The sequence below is a fragment of the Myotis nattereri genome (assembly GCF_964212035.1).
Source record: "Myotis nattereri genome assembly, chromosome: 3".
Classification (NCBI taxonomy): domain Eukaryota; kingdom Metazoa; phylum Chordata; class Mammalia; order Chiroptera; family Vespertilionidae; genus Myotis; species Myotis nattereri.
The window spans coordinates 144799686-144812028 of record NC_138077.1 but is presented as its reverse complement, the minus strand read 5'-3'; the positions used below and the strand labels follow the sequence as shown (position 1 = coordinate 144812028).

General features: G+C 48.4%; 1 protein-coding gene across 1 annotated transcript in view; it reads right to left on the bottom strand.

The window, feature by feature from the left end:
• BCAR3 (BCAR3 adaptor protein, NSP family member) overlaps window positions 1-11571 on the bottom strand; it is a gene marked incomplete at its 5' end in the record, with an annotated part of 105804 nt that extends 94233 nt beyond the window's left edge. The window contains 2 exons of the mRNA XM_081087743.1: window positions 1803-2125; window positions 11341-11571. Of these exons, the coding sequence (XP_080943869.1) occupies window positions 1803-2119 (317 nt within the window). The remainder of the gene's footprint in view (window positions 1-1802; window positions 2126-11340) is intronic.
• Window positions 11572-12343: the final 772 nt, after the last annotated feature.

The following is a 12343-nucleotide window of genomic DNA, read 5'->3' as shown; positions in this document are numbered from 1 at the left end:
TCTAAACACTTGCCTGCCTAGCTCTCTCCCAACATCTATACTATTCTCTCCCAGTTTGCTACACTCCAGCCACAGGCCACACTAGCTTCATTTAGGGCAGTGGTTCTCAACCTTGGCTGCACATTAGAATCACCTAGGCCCAGAAATCAGGATTTTAAAAAGATTCCCAGGTGATCCTAATGTGCAGCCAAGGTTGAGAACCACTGATTTAGGGTTTCTCAAATATCCCGAACTTGTCCCCCTGATCTTTGCACTTGCTCTCCCTGTGCCTGGGACAGCCAGCCACTGGTTCTCCACACTACCTCCTCTCATCATGCAGGTCTTAGCTGAAATATCAACTTCTCAGAGACCTGTCCCTATAAAACAGACACAACCCCAATCAATCTCCAGCATATGCCTCTATTTCCTCTATCACACTTACTATAATCTGCAATGTACTGTTTATTATCTGGGTCTTTCACTAGAATATGGGCTCTGGGAGGAAACTGTTTCAGATGTCTCATAGCTATCCTGTTAGTTCACATATTTCTCCACCGTGTAGAAGGGCAAGAGCAGATTACTGAAATGTTTTGACTGCTAGAATGTCTTCAATGTTGGACCAGCCCTTCAGTTAGATACCCAGGGGAGCTGGGCAGAGTTTTCCAGGGGAGCACAGGTACTTATAAAATCAGAGTGCTGTAATGAATGTAGGTAATCAATATACAGATATTGCACAAATCAATGAGGCAGGATCAAAGTGGCCTTCTTTGCTACAGGACTGGACAGAAGGAGAGACACCAGGAAGTATAAGAGAAGAAACCACTCCCTGTCTTGGCCCACTAGCATCACAGATTGCTTATCTTCCAACAGGAAAGGGAGTGCAGTTTCCAAATGAGCTCTGAACAAACAGAAACCAATCACAGCCAGGCCCCTTACAAACCCAGAGAAGCCTATACATCATAAGGCTTATTTACCCACATCCTGGTGGACAGAAGGAGAAATAAATTCTACTGTATTCTGCAGCTGACCTGATGATGCGTCCACATAAAATGTGATTTCATCAAGTTACACATAAATACAAGGAGATACAGGTCCTAATTTATAGACATCCTGGCATCTCTTTAGCATTGGATGGATGTAGTTTAGAAACTGATGTTACAATAAAAAAAAACAGCACACCAAACTTCTGCTTATTTTTGAGAGACTCAATGATTTAGAAAGTTGGCTTTGAAAATACTCTCAAATATTAGATCATATTAAAAGTGGTTCATTTGCCTGGCAGGTGTTGCTCAGTGGTTGAACACTGACCTATGAACCAGGAGGTCACGGTGCAATTCCCTATCACGGCACATGCCCGGGTTGCCGGCTTAATCCCCAGTAGGGGCTATGTAGGAGGCAACCAATCAGTGATTCTCATCATTGATGTTTCTGTCTCTCTCTCCCTCTCCCTTCCTCTCTGAAATCAATAAAAATAAATATATTTTTAAATGGTTCATTTTAGGTGTTATCATTTTTAGTATTGTGATTACATATATTTTAAAGTAAGTCCTTATCTTTGAAAGACACATACCAAAATACTCACAGATAAAATAAAATGCGGTCTGAGATTTGTTTCAAAATAATACCAGAGGAAGGAAAGTGGGTGGGCGACAGAGCAGAGCTGGCCATGAGTAGATAACTGCTGAAGCTGGGTGATGGGCCCATGGCAGTTCATTAAACTACTTGCTCTCCTTTGTGCATGTTTGACATTTCCCCTCATAAGATGACTTTTTAAAAAGCTATTTAAGACAAGTCATTTTCCCTCATGAAATGTAAGAAGTTACCTGGAGGTGAAGACTTCACCTTTCCAGTCCTGCCGTGGGTGCTCCTGGATGATGTCCTGGGTCAGAGGTGAGTTCTGCCGTGGGGATTTGAAATGGGGCAGGGTGCCCGCGTGACTGAAGCTATCACAGGACCTGATGGGAGGAGGGCCTTTCTTCTTCCGTGGAAGGGTGCCGTGTATAGACACGTCCTGATAGGCATCTGTGCGGTGATCGGCGAGAGGAGACTTGCTGCTCAGAAGGTCCATGGACGAGGCCAGGGGAAACTGGTGATTCACCGACATGTTTCTGGGAAGGCTCGCGAATTTCCCCGCAGCCATGATTCTCTAAAGGGAAATGAAAGGAGTGAAGGTATAAATTGAAGATAATCCCAAGAACTGGCTTCCCGCTGACGAGAGGAAATGGAAATATACCACGTAACACAAGAAAATGTCCAGGGCATTACAAGACAAACACTGAATGGCACTACTAGTGAAATTTAATACAAACAGGAAGTTTACTCATGTCCTTTTTTGATATCACGGAGGAATTCTCCTGGGTTGGCAGCAGGTCGGCCAATGGAAAAGGGCAAACACACTTCAGAGACTGGAGGCACATGAGCTGTTTTATTATTTCAGGTGACTGAAGCCAGTGCAAATGCATGACTAACGAAAAGATTATTGGGGAGGGACTCAAGGTTTCAGTGACAAGTGCGTTACAGAAAATGTTGTAGATCCATTGGATAATGAGCTCACGCTTTCCCACCACCCTGGACACGATAAGAACAGGCGGAGATTATTGGAATTCCTCAGCTGCTGGAACTCCTTCCGTGCCAGACCAGCCCCTCATTTGTGCTACCCACAGCAAAGGGGCAATTTTTCTGTCAACGACCTGGTGCTTATAAATAAATCAATGTGCTCTAATTAACGGAGACAGGCCAGGGTCAGGGGTCAGGAGGTGGGCCACTCCTCCCTACATCAGTGGGCTCAGCTGCAGAGGGAAGCCACTGAGGTGGGGGCTCCATGTACACTGTCCCCCAGGGAGCGGGGTCAGGAACCTGCCTGCCACCAGCAGGGTTAAGCAATGAGCATGGGTGTCTGCATAGCCAGGGAAGAGTGGGAAGGGAAGAGAAAAATAAAAATAAAAATAAAAAGGGGGGTATGGAAAGAAAAAGAAAGTGCTACTGGAGGTTATATGCAAAAGCAGCCCTGACAATTGTTCCCAGCTTTGACCACTAGTAAAAATGTTCACCCTGAGAGAGTCAGCACCCCCAATGCCCCCAAAACAAACAATGGTTTCGACCTAAGCCAAATTATGGGACATTTTTAAAGCCGACGTTTGAGGAAAGGAAACACGGGCCTGAATGAAAATTAGGGCGAGTCCCTAGAGACCTAAGGACACAGACTGTGTCCCACTAGCCATGCCATCAGAGGGGTGTGGACGACAGCAGCAGGGCTAAGACCGATGCACGGGCCTCTGCAAGGCTGGTCAGCAGAGCATCCCCTTGCTCTGCAGTCTCCTCTCGAACCCTGGAGCCCTGGCTCCGTACAGACAGCCCTTCCCGCAGCTCTGAGTGAACATCGTCACTTAATAGAACCTCTGCAGAGTCAGTTCCACAAAGGAATTGGGGATTTGGGACGTGGCTTGATGACAACCAAGAACACAGCCCTCCAGAATCTCCCAGTGCAAGAGATAAAGGGCCAGACTGTGCAAAGAAGCCAACTGACAACAAAAACACAGGATCCAGGGCTTCTGCGTGCAACAGAGAGAAGACCGTGAGTGTTGGGGGCTGTGGAAGGAGACCCCTCACTCAGTTCATGTAATCCTAACTCTGGCCTCGGTTCTTTGCTAAACCTGGTAATTCTGGGGCTTGTCTGCTCCATGTCTAACTAGGACCACACAGAAGGCCTGTCTCATAGCGGGTGCAGAACAATAGAATGGTGCGGGCCCTTCCCGTGGGGCCCCGCCCGGGGCTGACTGGTGCCTGGCACACTGTCAGCACTTGCTCAACATTAATCATCATTATTAAAAAAGAAACCAAACTCCCTAGCCCTCCCTGCCTGACCACCAGTGACGTAAGCTGACAAGGATTCCCTCACCCTACACACAGACCCCACAGCTGTGAACGCTCACCTGTCGGAGCTATCAGCGCCTTCTTTCTCCAGACAGGCCTGCATCATGTCAAAGCGCCTTGTGAGGAGGCCCGAGCACCCACCGAACCTCCGTGTGCAAAGGGCCACGCTGTCGGCCAACTCTATTTCCAGGCTAGTGTGATGGGCAAAAGCTGCCCTGGCTCCAGTGTTCCTGGCAGCCTGCTTCCTCTCTGCCTACCCAAGACCCATCTAGATTTCAAGACTGGGCCAAAGTGTTCTAGAATGCCCCACACTCTGTTTATTCTCGGCTACAGAGGGATATTAACACCTGCCCTTTCTACTTTCAATTCAACAAACATGTAGGTGCCTACTCCTTATAACATACTCAGAGAAACAAAGAGTCGCAAGCCTCAGTCCCTGAGAGAGAATAATATAGGGACATCAACAGGGACTCATCAACAGGGGCCCTTAACATGCTGAAGGGAAGAACAGTTACTTTTTTATTAAATTAATTGGGAGACATTGGTTAGTAAAATTATATACTTTTCATTTCTATGATACATCATCTGTATATTAAATTGTGTGTTTACCACCCAAAGTCAATTCTTCTCCCGTCACCATCTATTTGACCCCCTTTACTCTTTACCGTTCCCTCACCCATTGGTAACCACCATACTATTGTCTGTGTCTATGAGTTTTTGTTTGTTTGCCCATTTGTTGCTTTCTGTTTTATTTTAAACAATTTTTCTTGATTTCAGAGAGGAAGGGAGAGAGAGATAAAAACATCATTGATGAAAGAGATCATTGATCGACTGCCTCCTGCATGCCCCCTACTGGGGATCAAGCCCCCAACCTGGGCATGTGCCCTAACCTGGAATTGAACTGTGACCTCCTGGTTCATAGGTCAAAGCTCAACCACTGAGCCACACTGGCTGGACTACTGCTTTCTGTTTTATATCCCACATAGGAATGAAATCATATGAAGAACAATTAATTTTGATGAAAGGATTCAAGGAGGATCTCAGAAAGGGCCTCACTGAAGAGGAAGGATTTTGAAAGGTGGAAAATTGTAAGGAAAAGCCTTCCAAGCGGATGCTATAAGGGCAGATGCAGAGGCAGGAAGTGCCCCACAGGCTCAGGAAACTGCAAGTCGCGTGGTGGCACTGGAGCGGAGAGGACAAGAAGGATCTTCTGGAACAAGCACAGTTTAGGGCCAGATGTTGATTCTCAAAGGCTTTGTCAAGGTGTCTGGACTTGACAGTAAGTTCTGGGGAAGATCTGGAAGGGAAGGACAGATTGCAGCCTGTGGCTGGTAATTCTGAAGGAGGGGAGAGGAGGGAGGCAGAGAGGTCAGTCCAGCTGATGGCAACAAGCCAGCAAGGAACAATGAAGAACTTGGCCTGGGGCAGTGGCCAGGGGAAGGGAAAAGAGGGGCAGAGTGAAGAGCTGGGTGGGGGGCCACAGCCATGGAACGATGGTGCGGTGCTGTCACACACCAGGGAAGAAGGGGCCCCGCAGGAAGGTGGGTAACAAGCGCACCGCTGGAGCTGCTCTGTGTGAGGTCCCAGGAGGACAGATTGGTCTAGGAGCAGCCGTGGGCAAACTACGGCCCGTTTGAAATGAATAAAACAAACAAAAAGACCGTACCCTTTCATGTAATGATGTTTACTTTGAATTTATATTAGTTCACACAAACACTCCATCCATGCTTTTGTTCCGGCCCTCCGGTCCAGTTTAAGAACCCATTGTGGCCCTCGAGTCAAAAAGTTTGCCCACCCCTGGCTAGGAGGGTAGATACTGGCATGTGCAGTTAGGAGCCAGGATAGGATGTAGATTTCTAAGAGTCATCAACATAAAGGGAATATTTAAACCAGACAGTAGACCCCTTAGCTTGTTATTATCAGATGTGATAACAGATGTGAAAGTACCTCTTAAACTGTCAGGAACCATACACTATCCATCAATTACATCCCTACTCTCTCTCCCTGTGGCTGCTTCAAGCCTGTAAGGACCAAAGCAAGGAATGAGTTCTGAAACCGTACAGTGGTGGTCCTTAACCTAGCTGCACATTAAGAAGCCTCCAGAAAGTTTTTAAAATCCCAACACCCTGCTGTGAACCAGACCAGTGGAATCAGAATCTCAGTGGGTAGAACCCTGGCAGCAGTCTCCCTCCGTATTGTCCAACGTGGAGGCAGGGTTGACAGTCACTGGATAAGTGAGTCTCTTGGGAACAGAGCAACTTATATTCAGATTTTTTTTTTACCCCTATGACAGAGGAGAATGACAATGAGGAAGTAGCATTCAGTCAACAGAAACATTCATTCATTCTTCTATTTAACACTCATTTATGTGGTGAGCACTGTCCCGGGTGTGGAGACAGCGTCAACTATCCTCATGAGGCTACTACTCCATGGAGGAAGCAATGACCATTGTTGGTGATCCCCAGTGCTGTGGGGGCACAGAAAGTGGGGACCGGGCTCTAGCAGCCCTGGAAAAGCTTCCGTGAGGAAGGGATGCTGACCTGAGGATGTAAAGCAGAGGTTAACAACTGGAAGGAGAAGATCATCCAAGTTGAAGTTTCCAGAGAGTTCTCAGCTGCAGACAAATTGAAAAATCACAGGCCAAGCTCTCCTTCACAACTCCCTGCCTCTAAATTGGAACTCTTCCCCATTAAAATACAGCCTTGTCCTGTGTCCAGTCACTTGGAAAGATTGGCTCAACCCTGGGCCCTGTGACAAGTGTGAATCAATCCAATGGTGGGGGAGGTGGGCCCAGCCGGGAAACATAGCCTTGAAAATAAAACAACATAAAAGTGGGGCAGGGGATGAATGGGTGGGAGATGCTCATTTGCAACCTTTGGGTTGCTCTATTTACTTTTAATTTTTCCAGAGTCCAAGATCCCAGGGGGAAATCCAAGGGATGGAAGTGCATGGTGTGTACTTTGAATCTAGGTTCAAGGTTGAGTACTTTCCGTTTTGACAGAGAAGCCACTTACCACATCTGACCACTAGGCAGCATCTCAGCGTGTTATATGTAGATGGGATCTGAGAGAATCAAGCCCCTTCCTTTTTCCAGATAAGCAAATAAATGTTCACTCATTCAATATATATTCTCTGAAGGTTTACAATGTACCAAGGCTGAGGATATAATAACTAATAAGACAAGGTACTGCTCTTATAGAGCCTACTGTGATGGGGGAGTCCAACCAACACAGATAAGAAAACAAACTCGGTCATATCCCAGTCACAAGGGCACTAAAGAACGCAAAACAGGGTGAAATGATAGAATAGACTGGCTGGGGATGGGTAGCTATTTCAGATTAGGATGGTCTGGAAAGGCCTCTCTGAAAAGGAAATAATGCATGAAACTTGAAAGAAAAAGAGGAGAGAGAGAGAGAGAGAGAGAGAGAGAGAGAGAGAGAGAGAGAGAGAAGGAACCAATGAAGAGAAGAACAGAAAGGAGTTGCAGGCGGGGATTATGCAAATGTGAAGGCATGAGGTGGGAACACGTGGTTGGAAGAGGACTGAGGAGACTAAAGTCAAGTCTCCAGCCTCTGGCTCCATGTTTTCTCCACTTGGAGATGTTTCTGTCTTGATGTTTCTAGTCATGTTTCTATGTGCTTCTTTTTTTTTTTTTTTTTTTTTTAATATATTTTATTGATATTTTACAGAGAGGAAGGAAGAGAGACAGAGAGTCAGAAACATCGATGAGAGAGAGAAACATCGATCAGCTGCCTCCTGCACATCTCCCACTGGAGATGTGCCCGCAACCCAGGTACATGCCCTTGACCGGAATCGAACCTGGGACCCTTCAGTCCGCAAGCCGACGCTCTATCCACTGAGCCAAACCGGTTTTGGCTCTATGTGCTTCTTATAGCCTATTTGATTTTTAAAAATCAAACATGGTCTGACTCAGAACCTAGGCGTGCTTTCGAGTCAGACACTCAAATCCCTATTCTGCCACTGACTTACTAGCTGTACAGCCTGGGACAAGCGACTCAGCTTCTCTGAGTTTCTCATTTGTAAAAATGAATTAACAATAACTATTTCATGGGGCTGTTGTGAAAAGTAAATGTGGCCATGTATGAAAAGCCCTGACACAGAGCAAGCACTCAATAAACAGCAGGTCTCCTCCAGGCAGGGCAGGGACCATGTCCGTCTTGCTTATCATGGTATCTCTAGAGTTCACAAATGAAGACACCACTTCTGAGGAAGCCTGGGCAGGAAGGATGAGGAGGGAAATATTTTAACCTGAAGCAATAGATGGAAACACACCAAACCAAGCAGGACGTAGACAGACACACACACACACACACACACAGGCACACCATGCGAGCGAGCATGCAGTCTTTAAAAGAAGAGCCCAGGTGAGACTTTGGCCACAGACTTCACCTCTCTCCATTGTGCAAGTAAAAAGACGTAGTGTCCTGACACAGCCTGATGCTAGGTCTTGAGACTTAGTCATGCACCATATAATGACAGTTCAGCCAGTGATGGGCCACATACAACACAGTGGTCCCATAAGATTATAATGGAGCTAAAAAATCCCTATCGCCTAGTGATGTCGTAGCCATCATCATGCAACACGTTACTCACATGCTTATGTTGATCCCATGTAAACAGACCTACTGTTCTGCCAGTCATATAAAAGTATAGAACACACAATCATGTGCTATAATGTTAAAGTGTACTCTTTCCACTTATTAAAAACCTAAATTTGCTGTAAAACAGTGTACCATGTTACACCAGCATAGCCTAGACATCTCGTGCTTACTCGTCTCTTGATTACATCATCTTCTCATGCGCTTGGTATAATCTTGTGTTGCCTAAGTGTACAGTGTTTTTAAATCAACAGTTGTGTCCAGTAATGTCCTAAGCCTTCACATTCACTCACCAGTCACTCACTGGCCGGCCCAGAACAGCTTCAGTCCTGCAAGCTCCATTCATGGTAAGGACAGGGCACTTCCATGAAAGACGGATCATTTTTTATACTGTATTTTTACTGTACCTTTCCTCTGTTTAGATACATAAATACTTAACTTTTTGTGACAATTGCCTATAGTATTCAGGACAGTGACATGCTGTACAAGTTTGCAGTCTAGGAGCAATGGGCCATACTACACAGCCAAGGTGGACAGTAGGCTATGCCATTTAGGTTTGTGTAAGTGCATTATATGATGTTCCCACAATGATAAAATCACCTAACAGTGCATTTCCCAGAACGCATCCCTGTCAGGTGGTGCATGACTATACAAAGGTCAAACACTCTATATCTTGATATGAAAATGAGATGCATGTGAATGTTCAAAGAGCTGAAATCTCAGTAGGGACATGAGCAAGCCTGACAAGCTCCCAACCTATCTGGCTGTGCTTTGAAATACTTGTAAATAGCAGCCTGACTCACTTGCTTTACCACGATGTGTCAAAGAAACTGATGACCACATGGAATCAAGGCAGAGATAAGCAGCTCACATACTTGGATTTTTCTATTTTACTTGAATTTTTCTACTTTACTCTTTGAGAGATTCCAAGTCAAACTCATAGATGGTCATCTGATATGGGCTTTAAGAAATATATATATTTAATTCTTACCTGAGAATATTTTTCCATTGCTTTTTCAGAGAGAGTGGAAGGGATGGAGAGAGAAAAACATAGATGTGAGAGAGACATAGCAACTGGTTGCCTCCTGCAGGTGCCCCCACGAGGGGCAGGGAGCAAACCCATAACCCAGATACATGCCCTTGGCTGGGAATCGAACCCGACCCTTTGGTGCGTGGGCTGACACTCTAACCACTGAGCACACTGGCCAGGCCCAGAATTGTGTATATTTTTAAACTCTGGAAATGAAACTGCCTTCCACTGCCTTATTATGACCTTGGCAGAGAATTTACAATTTGGATATGTACTTTTATATCTTCTCTGCAGAGTCAGAGGAGATGGAACGGCACAGATAAAGGGCGTAGCCACCTGATACGAAGTTTGCTGGGGCTTAAATATTAAGAGTATGCCTTTATTTTTGAAGCAAACTCAATGAAGTCCAGCCAAATGATTGAAGTATGAATAATTCTCCCTGGATTGTATTTCAAGCACCACAGCACAGGATTTACATGATAAGGTTAGGATTAGCATTGGACAAGCAGTCCTTTCTATATGAACTGGGGGAGATCAAGATCTTGGTTAGTCATCCTGGAAATGTCAGGCTTAGCAGTTTGGAGCAAGTTGCAGTGAGGGTGGGGGAGCCCTTGGCATGGCAAGTTATTTACTTTATGTACCACATACCCCCTTACAACCCGTGCTCTGTGGCTTCCCCTGATCTACTGGGAGCCCTTTCCCACCTGAGACCCCGCTCTGCTGAGCCCAGCCCCCAGCACCGAGGGCTCCCCTCCCCCCTCCCCTATCTCTCCCAGCCCTTGGCAACACGCAGGGAGATTATTCCCTCTCAAACTGACCTTCCCTTCGCCAGTGTATTTTCCTTGGGGAGATCTGCGTAGCCTTGGAAGATAAGAGTCAAGGTTTAAAAGAATCTCTGAATGGCCCGTTTTCTCTCTCTGCTGATGACTTCAGGTGAAAGCAGACACAAGCGCTCGTCTTTCCCCTTCGCACCTTGCTTCAGTCGAGTTAACACCAAAAACAGACTTTTTCACCTCCCCCAAGTCCCAGCCACGACCCGCCGCGATCCCCACGGAACAGGCGCCTCACCAGCTGCCTCCCAGCTCACTCGATCTCTCCCAGACCAGTGGCTACACCTGATCAAACTTTTAAAGTGGTGGCAGCCTAAGCCGAAAGGAGAGACGGTTTGAGATAGGAACCTCCTTCCTGCAGCTTCCACCGTCATCCCCTCCCTTCCCCGCCTCCACCTCCCCTCCCTCCCCTCGCCGCTCCGACGCAGACGGAGCAACACAACCAACTATTCATTCTTTCTCAACAAAGGGAGGGAGGGAGGGAGGGAGATGTTGTCAACAGTTACACGGCAGGCTCCTTCGCTTTCTTTGCAAACTTTCCAGGAGATTAGTGGAGAAACTCGCCTCCTCCGAGCCAGCGCTCCCAGCGGAGCCCCCGGGCGCCGCGTCCCCTGACCCCCGCCGGCCTCAGGGCAAAGGGGGACGGGACGGGGAGGGGCGGCTGGCCGAGCAGCCGGGAAAGGCTTGGCCCCAGCGCCCGGGAAGATGCCCCCGAGGAGCCAAGAGCAGAGACGCTCGCCTGCCGCCGCGGGCCACTCGGCGAATCCCAGCCGGTTCAGAGGCCCCCGAGGGCGCAAGTCCCGTCCCCGCTACAGCCACTCCCGGCCCCGGACGCCAGCGCAGCCGGGGGTCGGGAGTGGGGTGCGGTGGGAGCGCCGGCTGCTTTCCCTGCTGCCGAAACTTTCCCAACACGCTTCCCAGCCCGTCCTCCTTGGGAGAATCAAGGCACCCCAGGGGGGGCGGCACCCCGCCAGGCGCAGCACCCCCGCGGGACCCGCAGCGGACTCACCTCCGCGCGCGCGCTGGGCGCCCGTGTCTCCCGCAGGGACTCAGACGCTCCGCACCGCGGGCCCCGCGCCGCGGCTGCTCCCGGAGCAGGGGTCGCTCATGGTCCGCGGGGCGCGCCCGCCCAGAAGCCCGCGCCGCTCGCCCGTGCCCGGCGCTGCGGCTCCGGCTCCGGCTGCGGCTGCGGCTCCGGCTCGCGCTCCCGCCGCGGCAGCTGCAGGCGCGGCTCTGAGCCGGCGCGCTCGGCCCTCAACTGGTGATTTGAGGCTTCGCGGCCCCACCCCGCCGCGCGGGTCCGCGTAGCCGGGCCCCTGGCGGAACCCCCCGCGACTTTTACCTGCGGTGACCTCGCCTTGCACTCCTCTGCCGGGAGTTTTTAGAGTTTAGCTCTCCCGGTATTCCCCCCAGAAGTCAGTCCTCAAGTGCAGAGAGACCACTTCCTCACTGTACCCCTCTGGGTAGACAGCCCGGCCTAACTCACTCCTCCCCCTTCCTCGCGTTATTTAATTACCCAGCAGATCGGCTTTGTTCGACTGCAGACACCTGGCTGGCTTGCAGCTGAAAAGCCTTTGATGGGATAAAGATCCAGGTAACCACAAATAAGCAAGCCATGAGAGCAGGCAAATCCATCACACCCGCCTGGATATATGGAAAGCTAGGTGGGGGGTAGAAGTGGTACTAGGTGGCTTGGTGGGGTGAAAAATTAGAGCCAGCTGGAGGACTTCCATATCAGACACCAACACCTATCATACAGTTATTGAAACAGTAATTGGCAACAAGGATATACTCTCTGACCAACAGAACAGAGAGCTCACCCACTTCTAGGACTATATCCCAAGAAAACAGAAACACCAATCAGAAAGGATAGATGCACCCCTATGTTCATAGCAGCACAGTTTACAATAGCTAAGATTTGGAAACAGCCTAAATGCCCATCAGCAGAGAACAGTGGTACATCTCCACAATGGAATACTATGCCACTATAAAAAAGAAGGAACTTTTACCAT